Source organism: Hemiscyllium ocellatum, chromosome 14 (assembly GCF_020745735.1).
Source record: "Hemiscyllium ocellatum isolate sHemOce1 chromosome 14, sHemOce1.pat.X.cur, whole genome shotgun sequence".
NCBI classification, from domain to species: domain Eukaryota; kingdom Metazoa; phylum Chordata; class Chondrichthyes; order Orectolobiformes; family Hemiscylliidae; genus Hemiscyllium; species Hemiscyllium ocellatum.
The window spans coordinates 4,717,318-4,733,476 of record NC_083414.1 but is presented as its reverse complement, the minus strand read 5'-3'; the positions used below and the strand labels follow the sequence as shown (position 1 = coordinate 4,733,476).

The 16,159-nt window shown below is 43.9% G+C and overlaps 1 protein-coding gene across 1 annotated transcript in view; it reads left to right on the top strand.

Moving 5' to 3' along the window:
* Positions 1–15,504: 15,504 nt before the first annotated feature.
* The window catches only part of rpn1 (ribophorin I), a 35,592-nt gene continuing 34,937 nt past the window's right edge, over positions 15,505–16,159 (top strand). The window contains exon 1 of the mRNA XM_060835326.1: positions 15,505–15,841. Within this exon, the coding sequence (XP_060691309.1) occupies positions 15,605–15,841 (237 nt within the window). The 5' untranslated portion in view covers positions 15,505–15,604. The remainder of the gene's footprint in view (positions 15,842–16,159) is intronic.

The following is a 16,159-nucleotide window of genomic DNA, read 5'->3' as shown; positions in this document are numbered from 1 at the left end:
TGATGGAACTCTTTCCATTCTGATGCCTCACTATTTTTTCTTTAATGACAGCTTCCAGAATTTTCCTGACTACAGATGTTAAGCTAACAGGTTTATAGTTACCTGCCTATTGCCTACATCCTTTTTTAAACAGCAGCATGACATTTGCTGTCTTCCAGTCCACTAGAACCTGCCTGGAGTCCAGAGAATTTTAGTAAATGACCACTAACGCCATTTGTTTCAGCATCCTGGGATGTATTCCATCAGGACCAGGGGACTTATCTACCTTTAAAGCCTCAAGTTTGCTCAACACTACCCCTTTAGTGATAGCAATTGAATTGAGGTCCTCACCTCCAATTGTATCCTTAACACCATTCATTGGCATTTTAGACATATCTTCTACTGTGAAGACTGACACAAAATAGTTATTCGAGACCTCAGATATTTCCACATTACCCAATATTAATTCCCTTTTCTCATCCTGCAAGGAACCTATGTCCACTTTTGCCACCTGTTTCCATTTTCTATATTTATAAAAACTTTTACTATCTGTTTTTATATTCTGTACTAGTTTGCATTCATAATCTATCTTTCTTTATTGCTTACTTTTGTTGTTTCTTCAAGTTTTCTCAATCTTTCTGTTTCCCACTTCTCTTGGCTACTTTGTAAGCTTGAGCTTTTAATTGGATGCCTTCCTTTGTTTCTCTAGTTATCCAAAGCTGGCTCTTCCTACCCTTGTTATCCTTGTTTTTGATCGGAATATACTTTCTGTGAGCGCTGTGAAAAATCTCTTTGGAAGTCCTCCACTTTTCCTCAACTGTTCCACCATATAACTTGTTATCCCCATTTAATTTAGCCAACTCCTTTCTCATTCCATGATAGTCTTCCTTGTTTAAAGGTAACACCCTGGTTTTAGATGATACCATTTAACCCTCCATTTGTATCTGAAATTCGAACTGTGATCACTCTTTCTGAGAGGATCCTTAACTATGAGATCATTAATTTTACCTGTCTCATTACATTGGACCAGATCTAAGATTGCACGTGTCCTTGTAGGTTCAATAACATGCTAAGTCAGTTATCTCATTTTGTGCCCGCGATGTTTTGGTGCTTGTTACAAAGTGCTGGTGATGAAGTGTTTTGGAACTCATATTCTGTAGGGTCCAACTGGCTGACCTCATTACAATCACTACGATGGCAATGCATTCCTGAGGCCAACTCCATTTCTCTTGACCTCCATTTTCATGACAGTGAGATAGCATTTGTGTAAATGTAACAATCATCCTAATCCAACAGACTACACCACATAATGAAATGTTTTTGTTTCTTCATTTTCTCTTTCCATTGTAAAGTATTCCCCAATAACCTGGCGTAGTTGTATTAAATCATCTAAAAATATGTTAATCACCAAAATGAAACATTTTTATTCAACTTGTCCAGTCCTCCAAATAATCTGATTGCTGGAAATCACTTTACTGAACCGATTAAGTTACAGTGGTGTACACCAGATAGTTTTGGCAGTAAATTAAATCACTTTTTGTCTGAGAATGTGTTAAAAATGAGCTGACCAAAGCCTGTGCACTTCACACTATGAGTGCAATTAAAGAGCGCTAACCAATCAGAGCAATCCCCAGATACTTACTGGTTTGACTAGGGTGGAATGGACTGTTTTATGCCCAGGGTCTGATTCAGACTAATTGATTCGTGAACTGGTCAAATATTGCAGGAAACCAGAGCATTAGCTGTTTCAGGTGTAACTCACTCACATTAGCAGCATGTTGCTCAGTGGTTAGCACTGCTGCCTCACAGCGCCAGGGTCCCAAGTTCAATTCCAACCTCACGTTCTCTCCGTGTCTGCGTGGGTTTCCTCCAGGTGCTCCAGCTTCCTCTGTTACAAAGGTGTAGGTGTGTACTGTACATATAACATGTAAAGTACAGGCCCTTCGGCTCATGATGTTGTGCTGAGGATTAATCCTAATATAAAATAAAATAACCTAACCTATGCATCTCCCCAAAATTCACTGTTGTCCATGTGCGTGTTCAGCAGTTTCCTAACTCTGCATCCACCACCACTGCTGGCAACGCATTCCATGCATTCACAACTCTCTGCATACAGAACCTCCCTCTAACATCTTAAAACTATGATGCCGCGTAGCAGTCCTGGGGAAAAGTCTCTGGCTATCAACTCTATCCATGCCTCTCATTACTTTGAACACCTCGATCAGGTCACCTCTCTTCCTCCTTCTCTTCAGAGAGAAAAGTCCAAGCTCAGTCAACTTCTTCACGTAAGACAAGCCCTCCAGTCCAGGCAGCATCCTGGTAAACATTCTTTGCACCGTCTCCAAAGCGTCCACATCTTTCCTATAAAAGGGCATCCAGAGCTGGACACAATATTCCAAGTGTGGTCTCACCAAGGTTTTGTAGAGCTGCAGCAAAATCTTGCGGCTCTTAAACTCAATCCCCCTGTTAATGAAAGCCAAAACACCATATGCTTTCTTAACGACCCTAACCACTTGGGTGGCAACTTTGAAGGATCTGTGCACTTGAACACCAAGATCCTCCACACTACCAAGAATCCTGTCTTTAATCCTATATTCAGCATTCGAGTTTGACCTTCCAAAATGCATCACTTCACATTTATCCAGGTTGAACTCAATCTGCCATTTCTCAGCCCAGTTCTGCATCCTGTCAATGTCACACTGCAGCTTGCACTACCCCTCAATACTATCAAAGGCACCACCAATCTTTATGTCATTGACAAACTTACTAATCCACCCCTCAACCTCTTCATCCATGTCATTTATAATAACTACAAATCACAGAGGCCCAGGAATCGATCCCTGTGGGACTCCACTCACCACTCACCTCCAGGCAGAATACTTTCCATCTACAACCACTCTCTGCCTTCTGTCAGCTAACCAATTCTGAATCCAGACAGCCAAGTCTCCCTGTATCCCATACATCCTGACTTTAAGAATGAGCCTACTGTGCTTTGCTGAATTCCATATACACCACCTCCACTGCTTGATCTTCATCAACCTGCCTTGTCACCTCCTTGAAGAACTCAATAAGATTTGTGACCTTGACCTGCCCCTCACAAAGCCATGCTGACTATCTTTAATCACGCTATGCTTTGCCAAATTGTCATAGATCCTATCCCTCAGAATTCTTTCCAAAACCTTGCTAACCACAGACAGAAGACTGACTGGTTTGTAATTGCCAGGGATTTCCCTATTCCCCTTCTTGAGAAGAGGAACAACATTCACCTCCCTCCAATCCTCTGGTACGACCCCCGTGGAGAGTGAGGATGCAAAGATCTTCACCAGCAGCTTAGCAAGCTCCTTTCTCGCTTCCTGGATCAACCTAGGATAAATCTGGTCTGGTCCTGGGGACTTAGCAAGCTTACTGTTTGCCAAAATTTCCTGAACATCAACTTCCTCAATCTCAATCTGTTCAAGCCTGTTTCCCCACTCCTGAAAGTTCTCATTCACAACAAGGTCCCTTTCCTTAGTGACACCAAAGCAGAAAATTCATTTAGGGCTTTCCCTATCTGCTCAGACTCCACACACAAGTTCCCTATGCTATCCCTGGCCTTACCTTCTCTCTGATCATTCTCTTATTCCTCATGTACGAGAAAAATGCCTTTGGGTTCTCCCTAATCCTTCCTGCCAAGCCTTTTTTGTGCCCCCTCCTGGCTCTCCTCCGTCCACTTTAGAGCTCCTTCCTAGCAAGCCTGTAATCTTCTCGACTCTTGCTTCTTCGACCTTACATAAGCTGCCTTCTTCCTCTTAACGAGAAGCTCCTCTGTTTTTTTTCAGATTAGATTAGATTACCTACAGTGTATGGGTGGGTTGCGCTTCGGTTCAACAAGTCCACACCGACCCGCTGAAGCGCAACCCACCCATACCCCTACACTTACCCCTTCACCTAACACTACAGGCAATTTAGCATGGCCAATTCACCTGACCCGCACATCTTTGTGACTGTGGGAGGAAACCGGAGCACCCGGAGGAAACCCACACAGACACGGGGAGAACGTGCAAACTCCACACAGTCAGTAGCCTGTGAACCCGGGTCTCTGGCGCTGTGAGGCAGTAGTGCTAACCACTGTGCTACCGTGCCGCCCACTAATCATCCTTAATATTACACCTTCTTCCCTGTCTCTGAGGAACACATTTATGCATCACTTGCAACAACTGCTCCTTAAACAGCCTCCACATGTCTGTTGTGCCCTTTCTGTGGAACAATTAATCCCAATCTGTACTACCAACCCCTGTCTGATAGCGTCATAATTTCCTTTTACCCAATTAAATATCTTCCCTTGGTAACTGCTCCTTTCCCTCTCCAAGGCTATGCTAAATGTGAGGCAGTTGTGATCACTGTCACCAAATTGTTCTCCCACCGCGAGATCTGACACCTGTCCTGGCTCGTTGCTGAGCACCAAATCCAAAATGGCCTCTCCCCTTGTCGGCCTGTCTACATACTGAGTAAGGAAACCTTCCTGAACACACCTGACAAAAACGGCTCCATCCAAACCATTTGCACTAAGGAGGTTCTAATCAATATTGGGAAAGTTGAAATCACCCATAACAACAACCCTGCTATGTCTGCACTTTTCCAAAATCTATCGGCCTATGAGTTCTTTGATTTCCCTACTGCTATTAGGAGGTCTGTAGAAGACCCCCAGTGAGGTGGTTGCTCCCTTGCTGTTCCTAACTTCCACTCATACTGACTCAGTGGACAAAACTTCCTCAACAAACTTCATTTCTGTAGCTGTGACCTACTCTCTGATTAGCAATGCTACACCCCCTCCTCTTTCTCCCCCCTTCCTTGTTCTCTTGTTCTTTTTAAATGTTCTAAACTCTGGAGTATCTAGCAACCATTCCTGCCTCTGTGAAACTGATGTCTCCGCTAGGGCCACAATATCATAGTCGCAAATACTGGTCCATGCTCTAAGCTCATCACTCTTAACTCTGACACTCCGTGCGTTAAAACAGACATACTTTAACTGATCCCTTTGTTCCATCACATGAAAAACCTTTAAGAGAGAGAGGAAGCTAGCAAGCATTGACAGAAAGCAAAGAGAGTGCTGAACATAGTAAAACTGTAACATTTGGTTGAAACAAATAGCTGGAGTTGTATTACCATGGAACAAAAACAAATTTAAATTATGCCCCAGATACCAATTTAATTTAATTTAGAGTTTTGATGACATCAAGCCAATGAAATTATCCAATGTTTTGAGGTATAAAAACATACGTTTTGAGCAGCTAGGGGAGAACTGCCAAGCCACCAACAAGTAAAGACTGCTAGCCGAAAGTCTCTCTGAAAGGCACCTCTCCATAACAGCAGAACACCAAAGAAGGGACGACCCAGGAAAATACAGAGGCAAATCTACAGAGGCAAATCAACAAAGCTGACTGGTTTTGAAACATAAATCTTAATCGGGTTTTTTTTTATCAGACCAGTATTGTAAGTGGGAGGTAAAAGATAGGTTTAAGAGAAAGGAGTTGTAAATAGTGATTTTAATGTTCTCTGTTGGACTTTAAGAATAAAATTGTTAATTTTTACTCTATTAGTAAAATCTGGGATGGTTCTTTGCCTCTTGAAATGTAATAGATTACAGTGCGTGGTGAACGTCTCTGTGTGGCATGTTTAAATTAGCATAGGGGTTTTCCCCATGATGTGACACCTCCCACAGTCCAAAGGTGTTCAGGGTAGGTGGATTGGACATGCTAAAATGCCATGTAGTGTGTGTGTAAGCTAGGTGGTTTAGCCATGGTAAATGTGGGGATATGGGTATCAGGTAGGAGGCTAGGTCTGGGTGGGATGCTATTTGGAGGGTTGGTGCAGACTCAATGGACTGAATGGCCTGAATCTGTGCTGAAGCGATTCTAAGATTTAAAACTTCCGTGATCTTTTGTTTTGAGTTTATTTACAATTCCAATATCATTCCACAATTTAAATTTAGCCCCAAATTCTATGCATCCTGATTTCTTAGAATCCTCTTCTGCACCTTCTCCACCAAAACTTGTGGCCACTTATGCAAGAAGTATAAGGACTTCTTTCAGATTAGCTGCCTCTGCAGTGTCTGCTCCTTCCAGTGGCCTGCTAGGAGACGTTTCCTTTAAACTGCCTGTGCCTCAGGCTTGAAGTTGTGTCCTTCTCTTGTTTCTCTCAAAAGCTGATTGAGGGCAGATGTTCGCAGGTAAAGGGACGGCTGGAAACTGGGAAGTCTTCAGAAATGAGATAGCGAGAATCCAGAGAACGTATATTCCTGTCAGAGTGAAAGGAAAGGCTGGTAGGTATAAGGAATGCTGGATGACTAAAAAAATTGAGGGTTTGGTTAAGAAAAAGAAGGAAGCATATGTAAAGTATAGACAGGATAGATCAAGTGAATCCTCAGAAGAGTATAAAGGAAATAGGAGTATACTTAAGAGGGAAATCAGGAGGGCAAAAAGGAGACATGAGATAGCTTTGGCAAATAGAATTAAGGAGAATTCAAAGGGATTTTACAAATGCATTAAGGACAAAAGGGTAACTAGGGAGAGAATAGGGCCCCTCAAAGATCAGCAAGGTGGCCTTTGTGTGGAGCCGCAGAAAATGGGGTAAGTAAGGCGTTCGACAAGGTTTCCCATGGGAGACTGATTAGCAAGATTAGATCTCACGGAGTATAGGGAGAACTAGCCATTTGGATACAGAACTGGCTCAAAGGTAGAAGACAGAGGGTGGTGGTGGAGGGTTGTTTTTCAATCTGGAGGCCTGTGACCAGTGGAGTGCCACAAGGTTTGGTGCTGGGCCCTCTACTTTTTGACATTTACATAAATGATTTGGATGCGAGCATAAGAGGTACAGTTAGTAAGTTTGCAGATGACACCAAAATTGGAGGTGTAGTTGACAGCAAAGAGGTTTACCTCAGATTACAACAGGATCTGGACCAGATGGGCCAATGGGCTGAGAAATGGCAGATGGAGTTTAATTCAGATAAATGCGAGGTGCTGCATTTTGGGAAAGCAAATCTTAACAGGACTTACACACTTAATGGTAAGGTCCTAGGTAGTGTTGCTGAACAAAGAGACTGTGGAGTGCAGGTTCATAGCTTCTTGAAAGTGGAGTTGCAGGTAGATAGGATAGTGAAGGCGGCGTTTGGTATACTTTCCTTTATTGGTCAGAGTATTGAGTACGGGAGTTGGGAGGTCATGTTGTGGCTGTATAGGACATTGGTTAGGCCACTGTTGGAATATTGCGTGCAATTCTGGTCTCCTTCCTTTTGGAAAGATGTTGTGAAACTTGAAAGGGTTCAGAAAAGATTCACAAGGATGTTGCCAGGGTTGGAGGATTTGAGCTATAGGGAGAGGCTGTACAGCCTAGGGCTGTTTTCCCTGGAACGTCGGAGGCTGAGGGGTGACCTTAAGAGGTTTACAAAATTATGAGGGGCATGGATAGGGTAAATAGGCAAAGTCTTTTCCCTAGGGTTGGGGAGTCCAGAATTAGAGGGCATAGGTTTAGGGTGAGAGGGGAAAGATATAAAAGAGACCTATGCGGCAACTTTTTCACACAGAGGGTGATACATGTATGGAATGAGGCTGGTACAATTGCAACATTTAAGAGGCATTTGGATGGGTATATGAATAGGAAGGGTTTGGAGGGATATGGGCCGGGTCCTGGCAGGTGGGACTAGTTTGGGTTGGGATATCTGGTCAGCATGGACAGGTTGGACCGAAGGGTCTGTTTCCCTGCTGTACATCCTTATGACTCTATGACTCTCCTGTGTCCCCTCTGAGCTCATCTTGTCCATGAGACCCAAGTCCTGATCCCTCAACTCTATTCCCAATCAACTGTTGATGACTCAACACCATCGTCGCTATGCTAGCCAATACTTTTAATTATTTTCTTTCATTAGGTGTTGTTTCTCTCATTTAAATCTGTTGACAAGATTCCTCTCCTCAAAAAACAACTCTTGATTCTACACATCCTAGCAAACCACCCTCACTGTGAAAAGGACAGAAGGAAGTTGCCAGCAATTATAGATCGGTTGAGTGAGTTAACAAAGTTTAGGTGATTAAGTATAATTTGAAAAGAATGTAGAATTGTTCAATTTGGAAGGAAGAATAAAAAGTGGAGTGTTATTTATGAGGTGTAAAGGGATCTAGGTGTCATAGTGCAAGAGTCTCAGGAGGTTAGTATGCAGGTACAGCACATAATCATGAACACTTTTGTCAGCAAAACAAAATAACTGACCATTGACTTCAGGAAGAAGGGGACACCGCCATCCACATCAATGGAGCTGAGGTACAGAGGGTTGAGCACATCAAGTTCTGAGGAGTGACGATCACCAACGACCTGTCCTGGACCTGCCACATCGATGCTACGGTCCAGAAGGCACAACAACACTTCTTATTCCTCAGGAGGTTCAGAAAATTCTGCAAGTCCATAAGGACCTTCACCAACTTTTACACATGCGCCATTGTAAGCATCCTGTCCTGATGCAGAACACTTTGGTTTGACAACTGCTCTGCCCAGGACTGTAAGAAACTACAGGGAGTTGTGTGCACAGCCCAGACCATCATAAAAGCCAACCTCCCATCTGTGGACTCCATTTACACTTCTTATTGCTGTGAAAAAGGCTGCCAACATCATCAAAGATCCCGCCCACCTTGGTAATACTCTCTTCCAACTTTTTCCGTCGGACAGTAGTTACAGAAATTTTGAAACACATAGCAACAGGTTCAAGAACAGCTTCTTCCCTGCTGTTATTAGACTGCTGAATGGACCTCTCACATTCCAAATCTAATGTTGATCTTGCTTTTGTGTACCTTTGGTGCTAACCTTATCTTCCTTGCTCTGTCTAACACCCTTATGATCTGTCTGTACCACTTGCAAAACAAAGCTTTTCACTGTACTTGAGCACATATGACAACAATAATTCTAATCGAATCATATCCAATCAAATCAATCAAAGGAATGTTATCCTTTACTGCAAGAGGAATTGAACATAAAATTAAGGATATTATGCTGCAGCTATTTAGGGCATTGGTGAGACCACATCATGAATACTACGTATAGTTTTAGAATATAGAACATAGAAAAATACAGCGCAGTACAGGCCCTTTGGCCCTCGATGTTGCGCTGATCCAAGCCCACCTAACCTACACTAGCCCACTATTCTCCATATGCCTATCCAATGCCCATTTAAATGCCCATAAAGAGGGAGAGTCCACCAATGCTACTGGCAGGGCATTCCATGAACTCACGACTCACCTTATGTAAGGAAGGATGTAAATCCATTGGAGGTGGCTCAGCGAAGGTTTACCAGATGGATACCTGGATTAAGCAGATTGTCTGATCTGGAAAGATTGGACTGACTGGGCTTGTTTCCACTAGAGTCTAAAAGAATGAGGAGTGACTTGATTAAAGTTAATAAGATTTTGAATGGTCTTGACAAGGTGGATGCAGAAAGTACGTTTTCTCTCGTGGGACAGTCTGCAACTAGTGAGCACCTGGAGGACAGAGATGAGGAAAATATATTTTTCCTCCAGAAGATTGTTCAGTTTTGAAACTCTTTTTTTGAGAAGGTGATGGGGGCAGGTAGCGCCAGTCCCTATACACTTCCATCTGCCATCATGAAGGCATCAAAGCCTTCCGCTTCTTCCGCTCCCGCCGCACCAACCAGTACCCTTCCACTGACACCCTCCTTCGACTGACTGAACTGGTCCTCACTCTTAACAACTTCTCCTTCCAATCCTCCCACTTCCTCCAAACCAAAGGAGTAGTCATGGGCACCTGCATGGGCCCCAGCTATGCCTGCCTCTTCGTTGGATATGTAGAACAGTCCATCTTCCACAGCTACACTGGCAGTATCTTCTACCTTTTCCTCCGCAACATCGATGATTGTGTTGGCACTACCTCGTGCTCCCACGAGGGGGTTGAACAGTTCATCCACTTTACTAACACCTTCCACCCTGACCTCAAATTTACCTGGACCATCTCAGACTCCTCCCTCCCCTTCCTGGACCTCTCCATTTCTATCTCGGGCGACCGACTCAAAACAAACATTAACTACAAACCGACCGACTCGCCACCAGGACAGAACCCCACTGGTCCTCACCTTCCAACCCACCAACCGCCGGATACATCGTATCATCCTCCGTCATTTCCGCCACCTCCAAACAGACCCCACCACCAGAGATATATTTCCTCCCCACCCCTATCAGTGTTACGGAGAGACCACTCCCTCCGCCACTCCCTCCACACCCCCCACCAACCCAACCTCCACTCCCGGCACCTTCCCCTGCAACCGCAAGAAATGCAAAACTTGCACCCACACCTCCCCCCTCACCTCCCTCCAAGGCCCCAATGGATCCTTCCATATCTGTCGTAAATTCACCTGCACCTCCACACACATCATTTATGGTATCTGCTGCAGCCGATGTGGCCTCCTCTATATTGGGGAGACAGGCCGCCTACTTGCAGAACGTTTCAGGGAACACTTCTGGGACACCCGCGCCAACCAACCTAACCACCCCGTGGCTCAACACTTCAACTCCCCCTCCCACTCCGCCAAGGACATGCAGGTCCTTGGCCTCCGCCATCGCCAGACCCTGGCCACACGACGCCTGGAGGAAGAGCGCCTCATCTTCTCCCTAGGAACCCTCCAACCACACAGGATGAATATAGATTTCTCCAGCTTCTTCATTTCCCCTCCCCCCCACCTTATCTCAGTCCCAACCCCCGGATTCAGCACTACCCTCTTAACCTGCAATCTTCTTCCCGACCTCTCCGCCCCCACCCCCTCTCCGGCCGATCACCCTCACCCTCACCTCCTTCCACCTATCGTATTCCCAGCGCCCCTCCCCCAAATTCCCCCGACCCCTACCTTTTATCTCAGCCCGCTTGGCACACCAGCCTCATTCCTGAAGAAGGGCATATGCCCGAAACGTCGATTCTCCTGCTCCATGATGCTGCCTGGCCTGCTGCGCTTTTCCAGCACCACACTTTTCAACTCTGGTCTCCAGCATCTGCTGTCCTCACTTTCTCCTCATATAGCGTGGAAACAGACTCTTCGGTCTAACTAGTCCATACCGACTATGTTCCCAAACTCAATTAGTTCCACTTGCCATATCCCTCCAAACCTTTCCTATCCATGTACTTATCCAAATGTCTTTTAAATGTTCTACCTAGACCTGCATCCACCACTTCCTCTGGCAGTTCATCCCACATGCTAATCACTTTCTATGTAAAAATGTTGCCCCTCATGTCCTTTTTAAATCTTTCTCCTCTCACCTGAAAAATATGCCCTCTAGTCTTGAACTCCCCTACCATAGGGAATGCTCCTCATGATTTTATAAACCTCTATGAGGTTTATCAATAGTGCTGATAGAATGTTTTTAGGAGCAAAGCCACAAACAGTTAAAGGGGCAGAATAAGACAAAAAGTGTGAGAAAGAATAGACAGAGTTGTAGTGAATGGGGAAGGATTGAGAAAGGGAGAGAAAGAGGTAAAGAGTTAAGAGTGTGATAGATCAAAAGGGGAAGGGGAGAGAAGGAAAACAAGTTGAGAGAGGAGAAAACCACATGTTGGGAGTAAATTCACTTCCAACTTCCACTTTTATGTAAATGCAAAAGGCCAGCTTGGAGTGTGCCCCATCAGAGACATAGATTCACAGACATGTACAGCCCGGAAACAAATCCTTCAGTCCAACTCATCCATGCCAACCAGATATCCTAAATTCATCTAGTTCCATTTGCCAGCATTTGACCCATAAACCTCTAAACCCTTCCTCTTCATATATCCATCCAGATGCCTTTTAGATGCTGTAATTGTACCAGCTTCCACCACCTCCTCTGGCAGCTCATTCCGTATGTGGACCACCCTCTTGTGTGAAAGTTCCCCTCAGATGTCTTTTAAGTCTTTCCCCTCACCTTAAACCTATGCCCTTTACTTTTGGACTCCCCCACCATGGTGAAAAGACCTTGTCTATTTACCCTATCCATTCCCCTCATAAAAGATCACCCCCAGCCTCCAACACTCCAGGGAAGATGGCCCCAACCTAGAACAAAGAACAAAGAAAATTTACAGCCCAGGGACAGGCTCTTCGGCCCTCCAAGCCTGAGCTGATCCAAATGTCTAAATCTGTCGCCCAATTCCTATGCATCTGTATCCCTCTGCTCCCCACCCACTCATGCATCTGTCCAGTTGCCTGCCTCTATCACATCTGCTGGCAATGCATTCCAGACGCCCACCACCCTCATTTATATAAATGGCAAAAGTAATGTGAAGTACTTGCCGGTGTATCCCTTTAACTATTCCACTTCTCAACTTGAAACCGTGACGTCTCGTTATTGAATCCTTCATCCTAGGAAAAATCTTGTCTCTATCCACCCTAACCAGCCTCTCCCTATAGCTCAAACCCTGCAACCCCAGCAACATCCTTGCAAGTCTTTTCTGAACCCTGTCAAGTTTCACAACATCTTCCTATTGCAGGGAGACCAGAACTAAACTTAGTATTTCAGTGTCAAACCAATGTCCTGTACAGCTGCAACATGACGTCCCACCTCCTATATTCAAAGGCAAGCATACCAAATGCCTTCTTTACTATCTTGTCTACCAGGAACTCCACCTTCAAGGAACTATGAACTTGCACCCTAAGATCTCTTTGTTCAACAACACTCCACAAGACCCTACCATTAAGTATATACATCCTACCCTGATTTGCCTTATCAAAATGTAACAACCCATTTTTATTTAAATTAAAGTCCATCTGCCACTCCTTGGTCCATTGGTCCATCTGATCAAGGTCTTGTTGCACACTGAGATAACCTTCTTCACTCTCCACTACACTATCAATATTTTTGTCATCCGGAAACTTACTAACCATACCTCCTATATTCACGTCCAAATCATTTATATAAATGGCAAAAGTAATGGACTCAGCACTGATCCTTGCGGCTCATCGCTGATCGCAGGCCTCCGGTCCGAAAAGCAATCCTCAACCACCATCCTCTGTCTCCTACCTTCAACCAATTTTGTATCCAAATGGCTAGCTCTCCCTGGATTCCATGTGATCTAACCCTGCTAACATGTGGAACCTTGATGAACACCTTGCTGAGGTCCATATAGATCACATCCACCACTTTGTCTTCATCTTCTTTTATCACTTCTTCTAAAAACTCAGTGAGATATGATTTTCCACACACAAAGCCATGTTAGTAATTCCTAATCAGTCCTTGCCTTTCCAAATACATGTAAATCTTGTCTCTCAGAATCCCCTCCAACAACTTACCCATCATCGATGTTGTGGACATCAGTTTTCCGCTTTTCCTTATCATCTTTCTTAAATAATGGCACCACGTTAGCCACCCTCCAGTCTCCCGGGACCTCACCAATAGCTATGGATGATACAATTATTTAGGCAGGTGCCCAGCAATCACTTCCCAGCTTCCCACAAAATTCTGGATACACCTGATTAGTCCTCGTTATTTATCCACTTTTATGCATTTTAAGCTATCCAGCAGCTCCTCCTCAGTAATGTGTACACTTTTCAAGATATTACTATTTATTTCTCCAAGTTCTTTAGCTTCCATATCCTTCTCGACAGTAAAAACTGACACAAAATACTTGTTTAGTATCTCATCCATCTCCTGCAGTTCCATACATAGATAGCATTTTTGATCTTTAAGGGGTGCTATTCTCTCCCAGTTACTCTTTTGTCTTTAATGCATTTGTAGAATCTCTTCAGATTCTCTCCAACTCTATTTGCCAAAGCTATCTTATGCCCCCTTTTTGCCCTCCTGATTTTCCTTTTGAATATACTCCTACTGGCCTTATTCTTCTCTTGGGATTCAGTCAATCCCTGCTATCTGTACCTGACAAATGCTTCCTTCTTTCTCTTGACCAGTGCCTCAATTTCTCCAGGCATCCAGCATTCCCTACATTTACCTTGCCCTTCACACTAACACGAATATACTCACTCTGAACTCTCATTATTCATTTTTAAAGGTTGCCCACTTTCCAACCATCCATTTTCTGCAAATGGACTCCCCTAATCAACTTTTGAAAGTTCTTGCCTATTGCCGTCAAAATTGGCCTTACTCTAATTTAGAACTTTAAATTTTAGACCAGGTCTATCCTTTTCCATAACTATTTTAAAACTGATAGAGTTATGATCACTGGACTGGTCCCAGAGTGCTTCCCCACTCACACCTTAACCACTTGCCTTGCTTTCTTTCCCAAGAGGTCAGGTTTTGCTCCTTCTCTAGTAGATACTTCCACATACTGAATAAGAAAATTTTCTTGTACACACCTGACAAATTCCTCAACATCCAGGCACTTAACTGGCAGTCCCAGTCTATGTTTGGAAAGTTAAAATCCCCTACCATTGCAACCCCATTATTTTTACAGACATCTGAGAGCTCCTTACAAATTGTGGGGTCTGTAGTACAAGTCCAATAAACCACCTGATGAAGGAGCAGCGCTCCGAAGCTAGTGCTTCCAATTAAATCTGTTAGACTAAGTCTAGCTATCACCATTGTTAACAGCTAAGCTGAGAATGCAACTTTTTTTAAAAAAGGTTTTGTGATTTACACATGAAAGAAGTGAAACTGTCATGGTATTCTAACAGATGAAAGGCTTAACAAACAATCAATTTTTCAATGTATAATTTCAGTTACATCACATTCTAAATTTTTGCTATAAATTCTGTGTTAGGATTGAGCACTCCACTACCATCTAATGAAGGAGCGACATTCTGAAAGCTAGTGTGCTTCCAATTAAACCTGTTGGACTATAACCTGGTGTTGTGTGATTTTAAACTTTGTAAACCCAATAAAGCGATCATCCCTTTCTTATTTCTCAGTTTCATTCAAATGACTTCACTGGACATCCTCCCAGAATATCTTAAGTACAGCATAATGTTATCCCTAAACAAAAATGCCAATCCCCTCCTTTCTTGCCCCCCTTTTTAGCCTTCCTTTGGCATCCAAATCTTGGAACATTAAGCTGCCAGTCCTGCCATTCCCTGAGTCATGTTTTTGTAACAGCTATGATAAACCCCCTAGTTTCACCCAGTTGCCATGCTCTTCCCTGGTGTTCATGAATGGGGACTGATTCTATCTCTTTCTGGCTCTGCTTCCTAAGCAAAAAGAAAGTTGGCTTTATTGTTAAGCTTTGCTGCTTGGCACTTTGTAATGATCTTATTCTATTAATTATTCACTTAAATGTTCAATTTACAGTTTTTCTTATTTTTTTGCTTAATGAAGTTTCATGGTGACTTCTGTGGTGATCATTGTATTTTACTTCCCCACCCCACCAAAACCCAGTGGCCTTTCAAATCTAAACCCAAATAATTCTGACAGGAAATGAGGCAGTTCTGTGGAAGGATCACTCGAGCCGAAACGTTAACTTTGATTTCTCTCCACAGATGCTGCCAGAACTGCTGAGATTTCCCAGCAACTTCTGTTTTAGTTACTGACAGGCAGTGAGTTAGCCGCTATCCGTTGCTAAGGGTGGGAGGGTCCTTCAAGGCAGGCGCCGCCATCTTGTTGTGGGATGGGGGAGGAGAGAGCGAGGGAACCGGCAGCCGGGCGGAGCTGATCAAAATCTGTCTCCATCCGTTCTTTATGTAAGGATGAAGGTTCCCTTCTCCCACATCATCCTCTTCTGCGGGCTCTGCTCTCCCTTGCTGCCGGTGTATGGCAGCTCCCTGGTGAACGAGGATGTCAGGCGCTCGATAGATTTGGCGACTCACTTGGCAAAAATTACCGCCGATGTGACGCTGTCCAACAGCGGGCCGTCCCCGGCTTCATCCTTCATCCTGGCGGTGGAGCCGGGCCTGGAGAACCACTTGGCCTATATAGGAGTCACCGTAAGCTTTTTTTTTAGTTTAATTTGTCCGTTCAAGTTCAGTTACTTTAATTGCATTTTTATATACTTTGCTTACAATATACAAATGTACGGTAAATGCAACATATTTATTCCTTTGAGCATTGGGCTACACGGTTTGCGTTTTGCAAAAAGAGAAGGCTAACGTGTCTTTGAAAGTTTTTTTGTGTGTGTGGCTGACCCTGGGGTTTGGTGAATGAATGATACTGAGCTTTGCTTCCGTGTTGGTGTAATTCCAGGAGTTTGACACGTATGCATAAAACTCAAGCACTTCAGGGTCAGATACTCACATGTTGCAGAG